The 18,323-nt window shown below is 36.7% G+C and overlaps 1 protein-coding gene and 1 long non-coding RNA gene across 3 annotated transcripts; one reads left to right on the forward strand and one right to left on the reverse strand.

The window, feature by feature from the left end:
* Window positions 1-398: 398 nt before the first annotated feature.
* On the reverse strand, window positions 399-18,275 carry FBXO8 (F-box protein 8). Of its 2 annotated transcripts, none has more exons than XM_056347450.1 (6): window positions 18,075-18,275; window positions 13,681-14,017; window positions 11,382-11,508; window positions 3,603-3,721; window positions 1,785-1,981; window positions 399-1,041 (listed from the first exon to the last, which is right to left on the reverse strand). In XM_056347450.1, exons 2-6 carry the CDS (start codon window positions 14,007-14,009, stop codon window positions 854-856), a joined length of 960 nt encoding a protein of 319 aa, XP_056203425.1. In that variant the 5' UTR covers window positions 14,010-14,017; window positions 18,075-18,275; the 3' UTR covers window positions 399-853. The 2 variants fall into 2 exon arrangements, with proteins under 2 accessions (XP_056203425.1, XP_056203434.1); XM_056347459.1 differs by having other exon boundaries at window positions 13,681-14,020; window positions 18,075-18,261.
* LOC130153050 (uncharacterized) lies at window positions 13,683-17,556 on the forward strand. The gene is made up of 3 exons (XR_008823195.1): window positions 13,683-13,754; window positions 15,316-15,437; window positions 16,928-17,556. It is a non-coding gene; the product is annotated as an uncharacterized LOC130153050 (long non-coding RNA).
* Window positions 18,276-18,323: the final 48 nt, after the last annotated feature.

The raw sequence follows: 18,323 nt of genomic DNA on the forward strand, positions 1-18,323 counted from the left end.
GCTGCCCCTGCCACTTTCCCTGTTGAGATTTTTGCCTTGCTTACCATGCTGAATAGATGATTGTAGTTGTCCTACCTCTCCAGTAACTGGTGTCTGCAATATAGGTCAGCTCTATCTATGCAAACTGCACGACTTCCCTAGGCTACCCCTGTATAACATCAGGGTTCACCTAAAACAGTAGTTGTAATCTCCTTTCAAATTGAGTGAATAGCAGATTGGCAACTTGCTAATTCAAGTTAATCAATATAACATTAAATAACAGCTTAGACATTTTACAAGTCTTCTGTCATCTCCTAGAATAAACTTCACTGCAGTATTCAGACCAGTGTTTCTCTAACTTAAGTAGCTGAGGTAGGCATCACTGTAAAAAAGATGCAGAAGAAAGAAGTACAACACTATTTTAAGAGATAAAAGGAGAAATTTTAGTTAAAATATTTTACAATAAAATAATTATGATTATAAATCTCTTTAGTTAAATATATACACATTACAGGGTATTCTAAAAAGAATGAACTTATTAAAGTTTCAAGCAGATCTAATGCACAAACTCACCACTTTGTCAGCTTAGACTGTAATGTCAGTTTAACATTTGTGAATGGCTATATCAGACTAATGGTGGTGTTTTGTGCAAACCTAAAAAAATTATGAAAAGCAAATCTCCAAATCCTTCCGTTCCCACAGTAAATAGATAGAAAAAGTAGTTTACACATACACACACTTACACACACAAACTTTGATTGCATACAGAGGTTAGAATGACCAGCACTAAAATAACCCCCATTTCTACAAAATAATTAATTTCTTGATGTAGCTTTTGAAAATTACAAGTTTTAAGTGCTAGCAAATTGTGCTTTTAGGCAGCCACATGGCCAATAAGGTAGATGTTGTCATAAAGGTGCCCTACAAAATCTTCACTAATATTCTGTGCAGCTCGTCTTGTATTTCGGATGAATTCCCGCTTTGACATTTTGTTCTTCACATGAGGGCTTGTTAGATCAATGGAAAGTAGAATCAAAGAGTAACACAGTACATAAACTGCATCTAGACAAGAGAGAATAAATAAAAAAAAATTTAGAAAGGACACTGTGATCATGAATAATACTGTTCCCTGTCCGAGAACCTTACAGTCTTCATCATCTGGGCTTACCATTATATACATCTACACATATGTAACAACCCAAAAGGGTATCCCAGTGAAATATAATATACTAATTTTCAAAGTAATAACGGCAGCGTATCTTTTAATGCTTCTACATTATCCAAAAGTCACTAAGGGCTTTATGCACATGCATTGAAACAGATTCTTGAAGTTTTTGTAAATTAAGGCCAACATCCTGCTAAAGCTTATCTCTAAATATGTAAGCAGTCCAACTGCTGAAAACTGGCTTCCCCCCAATCAATTAGAAATGCTTGTTAACTTGAGCGAGGCCCAGAACTCCCTCTCATTTCTGTGGGACTATCCACAAGGCAAAATGTGAAGTGTCTAAGTCTTTGCAAGAGGGAACTTAGAGATAGTACACAGCTTAAGCACAGACAAAAGTGAAGGAAAGATAACATGAAAATAAAACTCACTTACCATCTGGTTTAAGAAAAGAATCTTTATGGTTTTTTCGTTTATTTTCAACCCAAGTAGAATGATGCCTGTATACTGAACCCTCCCAAGCCATGTTTGTACTTGGAGAAATACTTGTTTAAGCGCTGAATTTAAAACTATCACAAAACAGTATCATCATCCAGAAATATAAAGACTGATCCATTGAATATCGAAGCTCTATTTTGCTTACCAGGGCTAAGGCCAAGCTCTCTCATCAAATCAGGGTTACAAGCACAGAATCTGTGAGAGAACTTTGTTATGAGAGTCTCAAGGTACTCCCCACGCTCCTCAGGAGCATGAATGTGTCTGAAGAACTCTCTCAGTGCATTTGGCAAGAACTGATTTCTGAAGTTGTGCAGCGTCACAAGGTCATCCAAAACATCTCGCCTGGTAGAATAAAATCCCATGTAATTAGAGAAGTTTCTTTTAACTGTTTAAATATGAAAATGTAGGTTTTAAAAATAAAAAAGCTTTATAGTACTTTATGATCTTTGTCTCTTGCTGAAAGACAAAGGAAATTATCACTAACAGCACAAAGATAATATAAACACATGTTCTTCATACACTTACAATAGTAGCCAAATACTATAAAATTATACATTCATCAGGATTCTAAGTTTCTTTATACGTATATTCAATCACAGTCTACATAGATGCTTCACTTCCTTTAAACTGTCTGACAAAGCCATTAAAAAGATAGTAAGGGGAATAGATTCATGTGTGTCACACATTTTGGGGCCTAAGTAGAAGCCGTTACAGGAGTATCTTGTTAAAACCAGGCTTAAGTTAGATAAAATTCGGTCACAAAACCCCTTTGAAGTCTAAGTCCATCAGGGTGTGATGCTCTCAAGTGTTTTCCACTGAACACAGAAATATCTAAAGGATTCAGACTAGCCTACATGTGCAAAAAACATCTGAAGGAAATTTGGAAGCAAATTTGAAGTGAACCAAAGAATATTCTCGTATGTTTATCCTTTCTATTACACATTTCAGTATTAAAAGGAGTTTCAACATTTAGAAACCTAGTTATTTTTAGTGCCTGATTACACTCTGTTTATGAAGAGAAGATGAATGGCAGTAGTGTTGCTAATATAAACTTGCAATCTCATCTGCTAAACGGTTCTGTATTTTTTTTTCTGTTGCCAAAAAATTGGTAATATGAAGTTTTACAGCACAGAACTGTCAGCAGTGATAACGCTACAGAATGACTTCTTTTATTCCTTTAGTGGTACAGGCTGAGGTAGATGAGAAGCAGGAGAGGATTCCTGCTGGAAGTGCTGCTGTCCCTCTGCTCTTCCTGTTTAGGTCCAGTTATTACTCTCCTCCTCTTTCAACCTCTCCTGAACGTTTGGGTACTCCTTTTTCTTGATACTGCACTACCCCAACCTGAAGATATCTTGGAGGGCAAGAGAAAACATTGTGGAGGTAGAAGAGCATGCTACAGCAGGCAGTGTTCCCTACTGCAGCTCATGCTGCCTCCAAGAGGATACTCCATTGCATCTTAGGAGGTGGGTGTGACTTCTGTCCGAGAAGTATCAGATAACCAAACAATGGCTAAATGAGTTAACATTAGTTAGAAAGCTATCATCACTTGGTAAAGTGGTAACTGCTTTTGCTGATTAACACTCATACTAGACAGGAAAAAAAGAAAACTCAAGTGAAAAAACCCAACAAAATCGCTATAATCTTCATGCTCTATGACATCCAGATTTTATCCTGCACAATTTAAATGCTCACTGCAACTTCAAAAACATTTTATGCCCAGAAATGCAAAAACACAGAAGCAGCACAGGATGTGAGATTTGCTAGTGTTATCCGTGGTATTTTCAGTGATTCTTATAAAGTGTTACAGTCACTTAAATCCCTGTTAACTGTTCATATTTAGCAGCAGCGTTACTTAGTTGCATTTTCTTGATCTTTAAAATTACATCCGTACAAGCAAAATATTGTTGAATGGTGCTGTACATGGAAAATGAATAGGAAATGTCTGAAGAGAAATTCAAATTACCTTTCATCAAGGTAGATTCTCAGCTTCTTCCAATTTAGCGTTCTTGTGCAAAAGATAAACTTAGCTATTTCTTTTGGCGAATCATCTAGTATGCCCTTTGACATAAAGTAGTTGACTCCCTGAGATAAAATACATGTATGTATAAATATATTTACTCTTCATAATGTGTTTATTGTACTTGGCAATGTAGGAACATAATCCTACTAATTAGTTGGTTTGTTTTTCAGAATTATTCTTCTTCCTCTAAATCACATTTCAACATGCATAATACACTCTAAAATTATAAATCAAATGCAAAGAAACAATTTATTGTTATGGTTGAGATTTTACACATACTCACAGCAGGAAATTTAAAATTATGAACCCCATAACAAGCATGATAGTTCTTTAATAATTTCTTCACAGTGTGCACTAGTATTTTGATATTCATACTTTTGTAATTGTATTTAAAATGCTGTGGGGACCATAACTTCTAATTTCTTAACCTCTGTAAATAAGAAAATCTTAGCCATAATGTGTTTAATCTTTAATATCTTTCTGTAAAACATTGATGTTCTCACATGTATACAATGTATCACATTCAAATAGATGCAGTAAATGCATTTGTTTAAATGTGTAATAATGTAAATAAACACAAGCACACTGATTTCAAAGCATAGGTAAATATCAACATATATAAATATGCATACACATAAATAAGAACACTGTACCTAACAAAAAAAGTTTTTAAAGATAGGACAATTGTATATATCTTATATTAACATTATGATTTCCAGAATTTTCCACACTTTGCCAAGCACACATTTCTTATAGATTCCACATGCCAAATTTAATCTAAAAATATTTCAGTGATATTCTGGATTCTCTCTGTTCATTGAAATGTCTCAAAGCATAAAATTATTTTCCTTATGATCTCAGAAATCAAAACCAACCTAAATGGATTTTAAAATGTTCACATTTTTCAACAACAAAAATCTAAATCTGAGAATAACTATAAACAATTATTTTCAATTCAATTTTGCAGGGGCTGGGAGTAGTTCTGACCATTTGTTACAAAGACGTGTTACTTAAGTACAATATTTCTTGACTATACCATAATGTTGAAATAATGTAAAAATGTGCAGGACAGTGCATTTCTGCAAAGGATAATGTACTAAGGCCACAACCTAAATAACTTTTAAAATACTTATGAAATCTTTTTTCATAAATCTTCTGATATCAGACTTCACAATATTTTGCAAGTCTGCCCTTTTAGATTACATCACATCAGGGGCAACCTGTCATTCAGTGTATAAACTAACTTCCCAGGGCTCTTCAATTTTGGTTAAAAAAGAAATAAAGGGCTGAGTGCAGGTTTGGAAAGTTGTTTTATGAAGTCGCTTAGTAAAGCAAACTCTCAATTATATTAATCAAAAAATAAACTACATTATATGTTTAAGATATTGATAACACAAGTAAAAAGGCAACCAACAGCTGTAATATTACCTAGCTGTTTTCACCAGTCCATAATTGCATACATACTTACAAGACAATAGCAGCTAATCAGCATACCTTTTTTTGTTAAAGGGATGTTTTATAAAATGAATAAGAAGGTTTTATATAGGTAAGACAGAAAAAAACCTCTACCAATTTTAGACCCCAATTTTAAGAAGAATCTTTATTTAAGACTGTAATGAAATGTGTTACACTATAAGATTACATATAAGTCCAAATTAGATCATATTTAAGTTTGACCATAATACAGGTGGACAACATAAGGTTAAGTATTTTCTTGAATTAGAGCTAAATAGTAAACTAAAAATGGGAGATCAAAGTTAACATCAACTGTGTATTAATTCCTCAAGCATTATGGCAATTTATGCAAGACTAGCAGAAGAACATCTTCACATATATCCTGACTTAATGAGACTTACACATTTGCTTTAGTAATAAGTGTTAGCTTAAGGTAATATGAACTGAAGTCTGGCAACAAAGACTCAGTAGTATTCCTGCTGCATTTATTTAACAAACACTGCACCATATCCAGAAAATACCTGGCACGTCACAGATGAGGCAGGATGAAAATAACACCTTCTTTAAGACAGACAATGGGTTGGTTTCTCTGTGACAGTAAATACCGTAAGTAATTTCTTTCATGCACTATATTTCAACTCAATGTAGGATCTTCCCCTGATAAGCTACCAATTCCTTGCAAAGCATTTTTATTCCGTCTTTAATTCCCTCTCTCTCCTTCCACCCCCTCATCCCCCCATCATGCTTGATGGTATCTTCCCGTGAATGTCGTTACTAATTTTCCTCATCTCCACAAATAAACAGGGTATAAATAAAATATACTTCAGCACATGCCATCATTTTTAGTTGCTTTTTATTTCTTCCTAAGTAACCACAACTACTTTGCAACAATAGAAACCTGATTTCTCTTTAAAGTTCTTAAATTTTGACTCACAGCAAATGAAATTTATTTACAAGATTTACGGCATGCCATTGAATCTGCTTTTTGTAACACTGTAAACACTGCCTTGAATTCCTCCCTGAAGCCACACTTCAAATAAATCACTTTTGGTAGCTAAAATGGTCACTCCTGGCAGGTATACTGCCTGATATAAGTAGCTCTACACATTATTAAAATGTATGCTAAGATTATTTATCAGTCATCTGGTGATTCTCTTCGGAAACGTTTGACTGAAGTCAGGTAGGCAGATCTGTGCCACTATCTACCAGGTCTGAAAAGGTCTTTTTAACACTCAGGAAACACTGCAGGATCAGCGCACACGGTTATGTTCTTCTAATTCTGATTTAGTGGAAGAGTAGTTAGGTGAACAGTACAACAGCAAAGATTTCCAGTAGCCTTGTCTGCCTAACTTAGACGAGGAACCTGCTTGTCACCATAATGTTCTTAACATTAGAGAATTAGGAAAGATGCCTTAAGAATATTTTGCCTTTGTGACAAGAATGGTGCCACTGAGTTTCAGACAGCCCTCGATAAAATCTTAATGTATGAAAGTGCTGATTTAAATTATATATGGAAATAACAATCATAACTATACACTAGTTGTAACAACAAAAGCCATTCATTGTATTTCAATGTTATTTTCTACATAGGTTGCTCCTTTTTGTACAGTCAAAAAATGCTTCTTTTATCAAGCTATTCTATTACTGCACTGACACTCCCTGCTTGCTTTCTACCTGTTCCCAAGAGCCTTTCCATTCATTTATATCCATACAGGGTATTGAAAATTGAGAAGCTTTCTTTTTCAGTATTGGTTTCATTTCTGCATTGATTTTCTTCTCTGCTAAGAGTACTTTCAGAACATTTCAGTACAGCAGTCAACACTAGAACTTTTGCAGTTGCCTTTGACATCTCTGTTTAGATATGCATACAAAACAAACCAGGCATGTTCTAAGGTAATGGCATAGAAATTTTGGAATCAGTATTTTTCTACACATATATGTGATTTCTCTTTAAAATATTTAAATGGAATTGTTTGCAAAGTCAGAGTTGGAAGACAATGAAGCATTTTACCCAATGCTTATTTAAAAGTAGTGCAAGAAAATACATGACAAATACATTTGTCAATAAAAACAAGTTCCACTTAATATTTGAAATTTCAAATTTAACATAAATGGTTGTACATATGCTCTATTTGTTTAGCTTAAATAGTTTTGAAAGGTGACTAAATCACTAGTAGCAGACTGACAGTAACATTTTTAGGTGATTTATAATTCTGTGAGTTATATGCTTTTACATTTTGGTAGGATTACATGAGTATCAACAAAAAATGCTGATTTCTTTGTAATATGTACTGTATTAGAAAAAGACGATTTTGATCACTGACCAAATTCAAGTATCCTTAAGTAAAAGCTGAAGAAATACATGAATTCAAGTTTAAATACTAGCTTAACCATTTAGATAAATTCTTTGGGGGCCGTGACTGTAATTTTATTCTGTACATACAGTGTCTGGTGTAATAGGACCTCAATTTCTAACTGGGGCTTCTAAGTAACACTAACATTATTAGTAAATAATAATTAGACATGTATGGTATTATTCTGATTTTTCCAGGGAAATGCAGTATCTTAATATATTTCATGGTGCCTCCTCTAGAACAAAATGCACAGTACTGATGCTATATTTTCTAATAGAAACTTTTAAGATTCTTTTCCTAAGTTACAAATCATTTGGTGACAAATGAGGACACAATATAGAACATACACTTCAAACAGTGTCTCTTTCACTGTGTGTCTTTAAAATATAGTCTCAGTGATACACACTTATGATGGCAAAAATCACAAGCACAACGTAGAAATACTTCTCATGTTACATGGAATCTATAACTAATAACTTACAAGATTAAATTTCTCTGCCTTTAACGTACAGTTTTAATAAGGTTTCAGCTGTCTGGTCCATTTCAACTTTTTAGATAAATCCCACAAAAGAACTTTTTCCTTCTACAACAGGGGTCCTCAAACTTTTTAAACAGGGGCCGGCGCGCGGATGCAGTGGCAGGCAGCCATCTGCGGCTGCTTGGTTTCCCCCCCAACCGCTGGCGGGGGGGGGGGGGGGGGGCAGGGGGGTCTGTAAATACCGGGGGCCAGATTGAGGACCCTGGGGGGGCCGTATCCAGCCCGTGGGCTGTAGTTTGAGGACCCCTGTTCTACAACATACACATACTTCTAATAATCTCAGGGCGAATAAATCAATGCATCCCAAAATTGGCTTGCTTAGTAGATCACTAAATTGGGTAAGTTTAAAAAAAAATTGGTTAGAAACATACAGCATGGAAACATTCCATGATTTATAGGCTATCAATAATTAAAAGTCAGGTAAGGTAGCTTTATGCAAGTGGCTAACAATTCTTTTATAATTAAGAAAAGGTCAGAAAATTGACCCCCCTAACAAAAACTAAAGCTAGTTGGTAATGAGTGAGACATTCAGAAGAGTGGAAATCCAGCCTTACTATAAGCACTGTCTTACTGTACTTTATTGTTATTATGCTACATAAGGGAAATCCTGATCTCTATTAAAGTGTGAGAGTTTAGATATAGTCCAGATTGCAACAGATCCATAAAAACACATGCTATTAAACAGAATCAGTTAGAATAATTATTATTAAGAATGAAACAAAAATTAGATCTTCTTTCCTGACAAAGGATTCTCTTTTCCACCTTCAGTTCCAATTTTAACTACATAAATAGGTCCATGTAATAAATGTGACAAAATATTTTGTAGGGAGTTAGAAACACCATACAAAACAGTGGGAAATAACTCCTGGTTGCTTACAAATTCTGAGTCATAAGCATATGAGCTATGAAATGAGCACTGCGTGAGAAACATTTCACATACACATACAGTCTTTAGAATAGAATACAGCAGAGACCACGTAGGCAGATTAAACAACATAATATTCATATTGAAGTGTTAATACTAACACTAAACCACCCCCTTTCCCCATAGAAACAAAAAACAAGTTCCAAAATCTTGGCTACAATGGTGCTGCCATATGAAAAAATATCCCCAAACCAACAAACAAAAAAAATAATGAGATACCAAACATGCACTGGAGTTTTTTTTCAGATTATGTGTAACGTGATTAGGCACATCCTTCCAGCAGAATGTGAGCACCTGCTATGAATTATGCAAGCTCATGCACACAATCAATACATTAAATTACGGCAGATACCACAACACCATGCACACAACAATGGCTAACCAGAGAATCCTACCACAAAGTGTGTAGATGCTCTTCCCTACCCCGTGAGCCACCGCTAGCTCTGGAGCTGTTGCTGTGGAGCCTGGTTACCCATTTTCATGACATGGGCGGTGTCCTTTGGAGAATCTTGCTCCTGTGGCTGTAAGTATTCCTATTTTTATAGTAATTTGATCAGGTCTGTTATCAAATGTAAAGCAGAGTTTGGCAGGAAACTCAGAGATGCAATTTGTAATAGTGGAATGTCATATCATATATTCCAGTCACAGTGTCCTTATAATAATAATTCTGCCAATATCACAGTTGTAAACAATAAACGCAATGGTATCTGTGAATTCTCCTGAAACTCAGGTCCTCAATGATTCCTACCAGGCTATGGTGCTCCACAGGGAGAGAGGAACAGAAGCCCTTAGGAGATACCCTGAGGTTCTCATCTCTTACTAGGCCTGAAGCAGACTGTTTGTACTACTATTGTACAATATAAGCAAAATGAACCCAGAAGAAGTAAGTGTAGTATAATAAATTTAATACCTAATTTAGGTATACTATAAGGTAGTTCTAATTTGCTTCATTTCCTTTAGTGTTTTTTTTACTCAGTGCCTTTTGCAAAGGCTCCAAATACTTTAAAACTACCAAGGATACTTTAAATTAGTTTGGAATATAACAGCATATTATAAACTAAGATAGTAAGTGAAAAATTACATTAAAACAAATCAAAAGACAAAAAATTGGGTAGACAAAGATGCTACCAATTAAAACTTGATATATTCTTGAACATAGATTTTTGTTACCTAAATATTGCGTTTCATTTATGTAAAGCTTTACATTTATTATTATCATCATCACTAAACTCCTGCTGAAAATCAAGGCTAATCACTAAAGTGGCAAGGTGCTGGTAAGATGTCTTGGCCCTGCAAATTACAGTTCAAGGCAGCATTCTACCAGAAAAAAGAAAAAATACTGTAATTTGTAACTAATAAAAGCAGTGGGTTTCTTCATTTAACAGAATATGAGATAAAGCAAGAATTTAAACAAAATCACATTATTGTAATGATGCATGTGACTGCTTTATTTACTTCACCTCGTGTCCACAAGTTCATGTTTTCTGTATTCTATCAGAGTGAATGATTTGCTCCTAGAAGTCTATCTTTTCATGTTCCTTTAACCTATTTCCTACTTTGATTTATCCAATCACCACTTCCTTGTGTATGAATAAATACATGCAGGAAGTTAACACTACTTTTTGTTCTGTACTGCGTACCTTCTTTTCCTAGGAAACATGAAGCAGGAGTATGGTTTTGTACATAAAAGACTCCCTGTCACTTGGGTGTCAATTGCGTATCTCCCAGGCAAAAGCTGCCTACTCTCACTCTTTTCTTCTTTGAAAGGTGACAGTGAAAGCAGAAACTGACTTTTCCAGGTAGTTAACAAACTAATAAATAGAAACCTTTTAGTCTGACATGAGGTTATTTTTTGAAAAGGAATATATTTTGTTATATAACACAAAGAAATATTATGTTTGTGCATAACAAACATCTACAGAAATCAAATCAAACTAATGTTTAGGATAGTTTAGCAGTACATCTTTTTCATATTTCAAATTTGCTCCTTGACAGTGGAAATATTTAAAAATCCCTTACAGGAACAGTAACTGTCATAAAGTAATTCGTGTTACTTTATATCTCATCCTGCCTTAAGTGAAGCTGGATCAAACTCATACTCTGCAGAAGCATTTTAACATTTAAAATTATGTAAGCATATTTTATCCTTTTCAAATTCACCATATTCTCTTCAGTTAGGATATCTGTCTCATTCCTAAGTCAATACGTAGCTATGAACTTCTGGCATCCATAGGTCAGACCACTGTACAGAGAGCTCAAGAGGCAAGCCACGTAAATGACGTGCACATATACCATATGCAATAAAATATCAGGATAGGGCTGTAATTTAGTATTAATCATTCCTACAGTAAAACAAGCACCTATTAAAACTTGGCCTTTAATATGGCTATAACTACAAAACAATCACAATTATTTTAACTGTTTATCACTGTCAGCAACAGTTCACTTACCTCATCAGGGTTGGCATTAAAGGTGAGACTGCCCTCATCTAGCTGCATATACAATTTTCTAAAAGAAAATCCTAGAGGCGGATTCTTATTGTATATAGAACAGTGACCCCAAGTGGATTTGCACAACCTATGAAAATAGAATTAAGTCTATTATCAAAATTCCTTTCTGTATTTCATGTATGTTACAGAAGCAAAATGAAATCAACACTACAAAGCCAAATATTCAAACTATTGGAAAAGTTAGAAACAGGTTGATCGTAACACTTAGTTGTTAAGCTTTCTGCATGTGTGTTCCTGAAGTCTTCAATTCGATGATTATTGTTTTCTGCTCTCATAGGTTTTGCTGTAGTTAAGTACAATCTCAAAACATATCCCAGTAGGTGGCATCATAGCAACGTCCACACAGCTGAGATCTCTGGCATTCCTAGTGTCTGAACACTGGGTAACCGTGACAAGTTGCCCTTCCTGCTGCAGTATGACCGATTAAAACATTGTTTCTTTTCTTGTGCCCCAGTTGTGCAGTGAGACACCACATCTGACCAAAATTATGCCATTAACTCACTGCTTTCCCTGTCTGCCCTTTTTCCAGTCTTGACTAGTCCTAATTGCTTGATCCAGCCCCATCCCAATCTTCCATCACTTCTCAGTTTCTCTCCCTGCTATCCCACCCTGACTCTGTATTCATGTTTCTGTCTCTCATCTCAGTCTCCTTGATGACACTATCTGAAATTGTTGAACTTTCACTTTCTAGGCACTCTGCTACCTAGATTCCTTCCTGAACTGGTAGCTCTGCTTCAACACATGTGTTTTGTAAATAATTATGAGGCACAATGCTTAGGACCCAACAGGTAATCACTGAGACATGGGAGACACTTCGTTTTCAGTTCAGGAACACTTATTCTTTGGACTGAGTTCAGAACTGCAGCCTCAGGGCTTGCCAATACCGAAACTCAAACACATCCAATACATGTGGAATATGGAAGACTTAAGTTGTCTATAGACATTAAGCAAACTGAGATTTTTATTTATAGCTAAATCAGGATATATTTTTCACTACCAAAGCCTATACTTTGAACTGGGTATTTTTTTGGGAAGATTTCACTAAAAAGCTATTGCCCGGGACGAACTCTGAGGAAAATATGTATTTCCCCCCTTCCCTGTATGTTAAGAATATACACTGCTTGTAGTTAAGTAGCTCTAGTATCTTCAAGCTTTGGTCCAGGGAATATATTTGTATTTAATGTGGTTTTGATACTAAGAACTGAGTACAGTACAAGGCATACTGATATACATAAACTTAGAAGCTTAGCAGGATCTTCACTAGAATTCCTGTTTCCTGCCAAGACAACAGTCCCCAACAACAGAACTGTGACTAAGAAGTTATAACTGCACTGTGCTACTGCTGAGTTCACAAAGTATGATAGGAAGGGAAGCTGCTTAATTCAAATGCAGAGGGGAAGAGATAGATGAGGGAAGGAAGAGATGTAGAGCACAATAAGGAAATTGCACCTGAAAAGCTGCCCAACTATTACAGAAATACTACTTAACTGTCTGTGCAGTTAAAGGGTAAGAATACGTTGTGAAAGAAGATACAAGCTCTGCTGACCATCTACTCTAAAGATAAGCACGATTTCATGAGTCTTTCCTAGTCTTGCAAAACATAAAATATCAAAGAAAATACTTTTAATTAAATTTTGATCTTATTCTGTTTGACAGAACATTCCTTTATCTCCTGGACATATGAACTCTGCCTATATTATATAGATGTGTTTCATTTGTTAGACTGCAGAAATTTCACTTGATGCATGTAAAGAACCAACCTTTTCTTTCCCCCTTCCATCACTGTCTCCCAAAAACCATGCACTTAAGTTGCTTTAAGACAAGTATAATAGATGAGTTCTCATCCTTTTCCACCTGGACTTTCAGCTGAATACTTTTGCTTGCTAAAGCTAGATATTTTTTTGAGGTTCAGAGAAGCAATACAAACATTTGAGATGTGTTTTGAGCTAATAAAAAGGTGAAGACAAGTCCTTGTTTTTTTTCCCCACGATATATTAAACAACAGGTGTGTAATAATACACATGTACTTGCACCAAGCACACTTGTATATGTAGTCATCTCCAGTAATCCTGGACAGTAATTGGAAATCCAGAATAACATTTTTAAACTATATTCATGTTTCCCCATGTCAAATCTCATTTAACTTAGGAAACCTTTGCTAAGGTTAGAATGACAAAAAGCATAGACCGAGCCAAATTTAAAATGTAATAGTTTGGTTTTGTTTTTTTTTTTTGCTTACCCTTGCCAGAGAAGCTCATCATTAGCAAGATCCTGCCAGACGCATGAAGCTAGACAGAGATCAGTTGCATTCAGGTACGACAAAATAGTAAAACTAAGCTCTGGTGGCAACATTTCCAGGTTAATGAATCCTTCTTGTTCTTTAGATTTTCTTGTCTTCAAGAGGTGGTAGATGTCAATGCCTCCTTGGGCTTGCTTGCGATGACTTGTGTTGGAAACACTGTTAGTAGCTATCCTCCTACCATGTTCTCTGGTAAGATAGCCTTGACTGCTGTATCCTTGGTGTTGCAGTTGCTGGCTCCTAGCAACTCTCCAGAGTCCCTGACCCATCTGCGAGCCTGCTGGACATAAAATCCAAGTTAAATGTTGACAGCTATTTATAAATATATGTAAGACAAACTCAGCACACACTGGAAAAATAAAATTGTAGGACTCATCTGAATAGGAAAAAAGTGAGTTTTGTCAAAGTTATGCTGATGATGTAATCAGTCTCCAATGGAGCAACTGAATAAACACTGAAAACAAACACCATAAAAAACTAGATTTTTTAAAAAAATTTCTATGCTTGAAGAGTTAGAAAATTAACAACGAGCTTCTGCAAACAGCACCAAACTTAACTTGTATCTTATGCAAGTTAAGAAGCCTTAATCATCAGAACATTTGGAATTATTATCTTTAGTCTTCCTTTAAAATTTAACAAAAATAGCTTATTTAGAGTCAATGAAGTGCTATGGAATGTAAGGAGAAACAAAAATGTTGTGACATTAAGACAAAGTTTAATGTCTTCAATGACAATGTGTTAAGGATTCAGTTTCTTGGCTTTGAGCACCCAAAGTATCTTTTCAAGCTTTCTTGCATAGTAGCATAAAAACTTCAGGTTAGGGCTTCTTATAACTGTGTTTGTTATTTTTTGTCAAACTTTGCTGCAGATAGTAATAATAATAAGAGATCCTGCATGTTAGTCAGTTATTAAGACTTCTGAATGCCACAACTCAAATTTCAGTAACCAACTGTATTTACCAAGAGGGAAAATTAAAGTACAATAAATCATACCAATTCAGTATGCGAATGTTGTCTTAATACTATCACAAGCAGTGTATATATGGTGATTATCTTATTAATTTTTGCCATGATGACTGATCACTAAAGTGATCATACTAGTAATCTGCATGTTCCTGATGCCGACTTACAAAAACAAGAAACACTTACAGCCTGGCCTGGTAGGATCTCACATGTATTTGAAATTACGTATATTCCATTAGCATGGGGAATTAAAAATGAGATTTTAACACAAAGACTGGACATGAATGCAAACTGTTCTACATAAGCAGAAGAAAACAACCCATGCTGAGTGATTATGGGAGAAAAATGGAGAAATTACAGGAAAAAAAAGCATAACCAAGATGGAAGTAGACAACAGACAGGTTCAGCTGGCTGGTGAAGCAGTTCTCTACAACAGCAGCCATTCAGAGGAAGTTCAAGAATTCATTTCTAGATGAGGCCACAGTTGTGAAGAAACTGTAGCCACATGTATTATATTCAGTTTGGTAATAACGCAAGTTTTTACATAACTTCATCTTTATTTTTATTCTCATGTCCTGTACAGTTACACATTTGGCTTAATTTTGTCTTACAGGGGTAGGTTAAACCATGACTAACTGCTACAAATTATCAGGCAAGTTCAAGAAAACAAAAGCTTACTGAGTCACAGCATAAACAGAATATACAACTGCCTGCAAGAATGTATGCATAAAGAAGGTAATCTCATTTTCTTGAGACCAGCATATAACTTAGGGCTTAGGTCTTAAGTCCTTAGGGCTACTGGTAAAGCTGCTTCTCAAGAGGAAGCTATACCACAATCTGCCATGTGAATTAGCCCTGTGAATAAATTGAACACTGCCAACAAGGTATTACACTTTCAAATAGACAGATGCCAAGTTTAGAGGCAGTGTTAACTCTCAGAAGATACCAGATGATCTGAATGACTGAATAATAATGATCTTTCGATTCAATTATGTGAGAAAGTTGAGGTTTTGAAAAAGATAAACGTATACATACACATGTAGATGTAACTCACATACAATCTACATGCTTTCTCAGTGTACCTCTTCATGTAAAAACCAAAACAAAATCTGCCTGAACAATATAGCATTGACTCCATAAACAAAATGATAAAATAGCCAGTCAGCAAAGTACTAGTTTCAGGGACAGACAGAACCAGGAGTGAGGGCCTGCAATTCCTCATCGCTGTTTCAAATCCTTAACCACTAAGGCAACAAAAATCAGAAGAAAAAAGTATGTCAACATTACAATGTTAAACCTTGCCTTTTACAAAAGATGAAACAAGAGAACCTATTCTATGTAAAGTGTGTATGTCAAGTAGAGAGAAAGTTCTGCCAAATGCAGAAATTGTTTGCTGAGGTAACTTTTTGCAAGACACATTAATGAATTTGTTTTGCTAGTATTTTTGCCATCTTTCCTGACATTAGTTTATATCATTATAACAAAGCCACATTTCTATACCCATTTGTTAACCTCCAACTGTTAAAAATTGTCTGAAAATACTTATTATTTGGGCACTGTTAAATAAACAAACAAAGGAGTAACAGGAAATTCAAGGCTCTAAAGATTCATTAGGAATTATATTGTGACAAGTCTCATAATCATAATACACCAGGAAGACAAGAAAGACCAGCAGCATTATCAAGAAACTACTTCATAGAAAGGCCTTCTATTTCATAGAAAGGCTGTGCCCAGTCAATTATCAAGTGAACTTTATGCTATCAGGTAAGCATCTGGCAACTTTATAATAGCTTTCAGACCTCTTCAAAGTCACATTATCTTTCTGTTTTACATGCACTACTAGTAGCGGTCACAGAGGACCAAGGTTTCCTACCTAGCCCTAAATCAAATATCCAAATTTTATTTGCTAGTTTAATAACTTTATTGCAATACTCAGCTAGAAGTTCCTGTCCACAAAATACGTTCTATTGAGGAATACTGAGCTAGCAAGAATATCAACAGCTCTTGTTGGTGCTCACAGAGTTTTTCTCCCCACACAGAAGTTAACTACTATACATCACCAACAACATAATCAAATCTGAATTATTTAAAAAATACTGTCATTCAAGAAACTAGCCTTCTTATAATGCATTCACATATTTAAACAGAAAATATCACTGCAGAAATAATTTTAAGTCTTTTTAAATGTAAAATATATTTTGAAAAATATGTATTTGCTATTTTAGGTACCATCTGAAGAAATTTCAGAGAAGAAACAGTGAGCCACAATTTAACCCATTCCAGAACCAGGTGCAAAAAATCCATAAGCTTTCACATGTGTGTAGCAGCTCATGTGCAGTTTGTTAGATCACTTCTTATCTTCCTCATTGGGCAATTACTTTCAACTTTGTAGTAATTCAGGAGGAATGCTTTGAGAACTCACTCGTAAAACAAGAAAACCCATTGTTATTATAAAGACTTTTAACTAATGGTGTCCAGAACTATGTTTTTAAATTACTTTGAACATACACTTTCAATTTCCAGATTCAATAGGCGACTCAATTGTATGTTTCCAAACTTCCAATTAAGTAACTTTGATTATCTAATCATTAAAACCTCTTGATAGCTTGGCTGTAATAACTACCACAGTAAAAATGACATCTAGCTTGTTTATAAATTGCTGATACTCTGCTGGCTCTGTCTGATTCCGATTTTACTCATGTTTTCTTCATGTTACTTTCTTACTGCATAATAAATCTTTTGCAGTGTTGATGAGCATGATAGGATACTAAAAGCTAAATGTAATCTAGATGAATGCTGTATGGGTGTCAGCCTCTGCTTTATTAAATTAAATAAAAGCCCAACATACACTCTCGATATGAATCCCCTTCCACTTTATGATAACCGAACCCCACAGGTGCTGCTTTGCGACCACAACTATCCGCACAGGAATTCGTTCCTTCCTTCTACGCTATCGAAGCTGAGGCTTCGCTCACGCAGCAGCATCCGTGGCCGAGGCCTGCTGAGCCCCGCACCGTTAGAGCCCTTCCAACCCGGCTCCAGGCCGTTACGCCGGCAGCTCCGAGGCTCAGCCAGTCCCCCCCACCCAAGGAAGCCCCTCGGCCGAAGGCCGCGGCTGCCCTCCCGCCGCCCCGATTTGCTCCGCAGCCGCCCTACTCGCCACCTCCCCAGCGCCACACCGGGCTGCGCCTCCCCCGCCCCGGGGAGCCGGGGCCTCAGCCGGGGCAGGGCCGCCTCCTTCCCGGCGGACGCCGCCGAGCCCGGCCCCCGCGCGCCATTGGGCCGCCCCACGGGCCGCGGCTCCGGATTGGATGCGCCGCCTGCCCATCCGCGCCCGCCTGCCCGGCTGAGGGAGCCCCGCGGGGCCTGTACCTGTGCGAGCTCGGGTCCCAACCGCCGCCGCGACGAGCCCGGCCTGAGTCGGTGCGTGAGCCTCGCCGGGCAGGAAGGGGCTGAGCGGGCCCCGGCGGCGGGGAGAGGCGGCGAGAGCCGAGGAAGCCCCTCCAGCACGCAGGGAGACCGCCGTCACCCCGTCTCCTCGCCCGGCGGGTTTGACGTTCGCTGTTGTTGCCGGAAGTGACGTCACGGCGGAGGCACGCGCGGGAAGCGGAAGCGGCCGCT

Source organism: Falco biarmicus, chromosome 1 (assembly GCF_023638135.1).
Source record: "Falco biarmicus isolate bFalBia1 chromosome 1, bFalBia1.pri, whole genome shotgun sequence".
Taxonomy (NCBI): domain Eukaryota; kingdom Metazoa; phylum Chordata; class Aves; order Falconiformes; family Falconidae; genus Falco; species Falco biarmicus.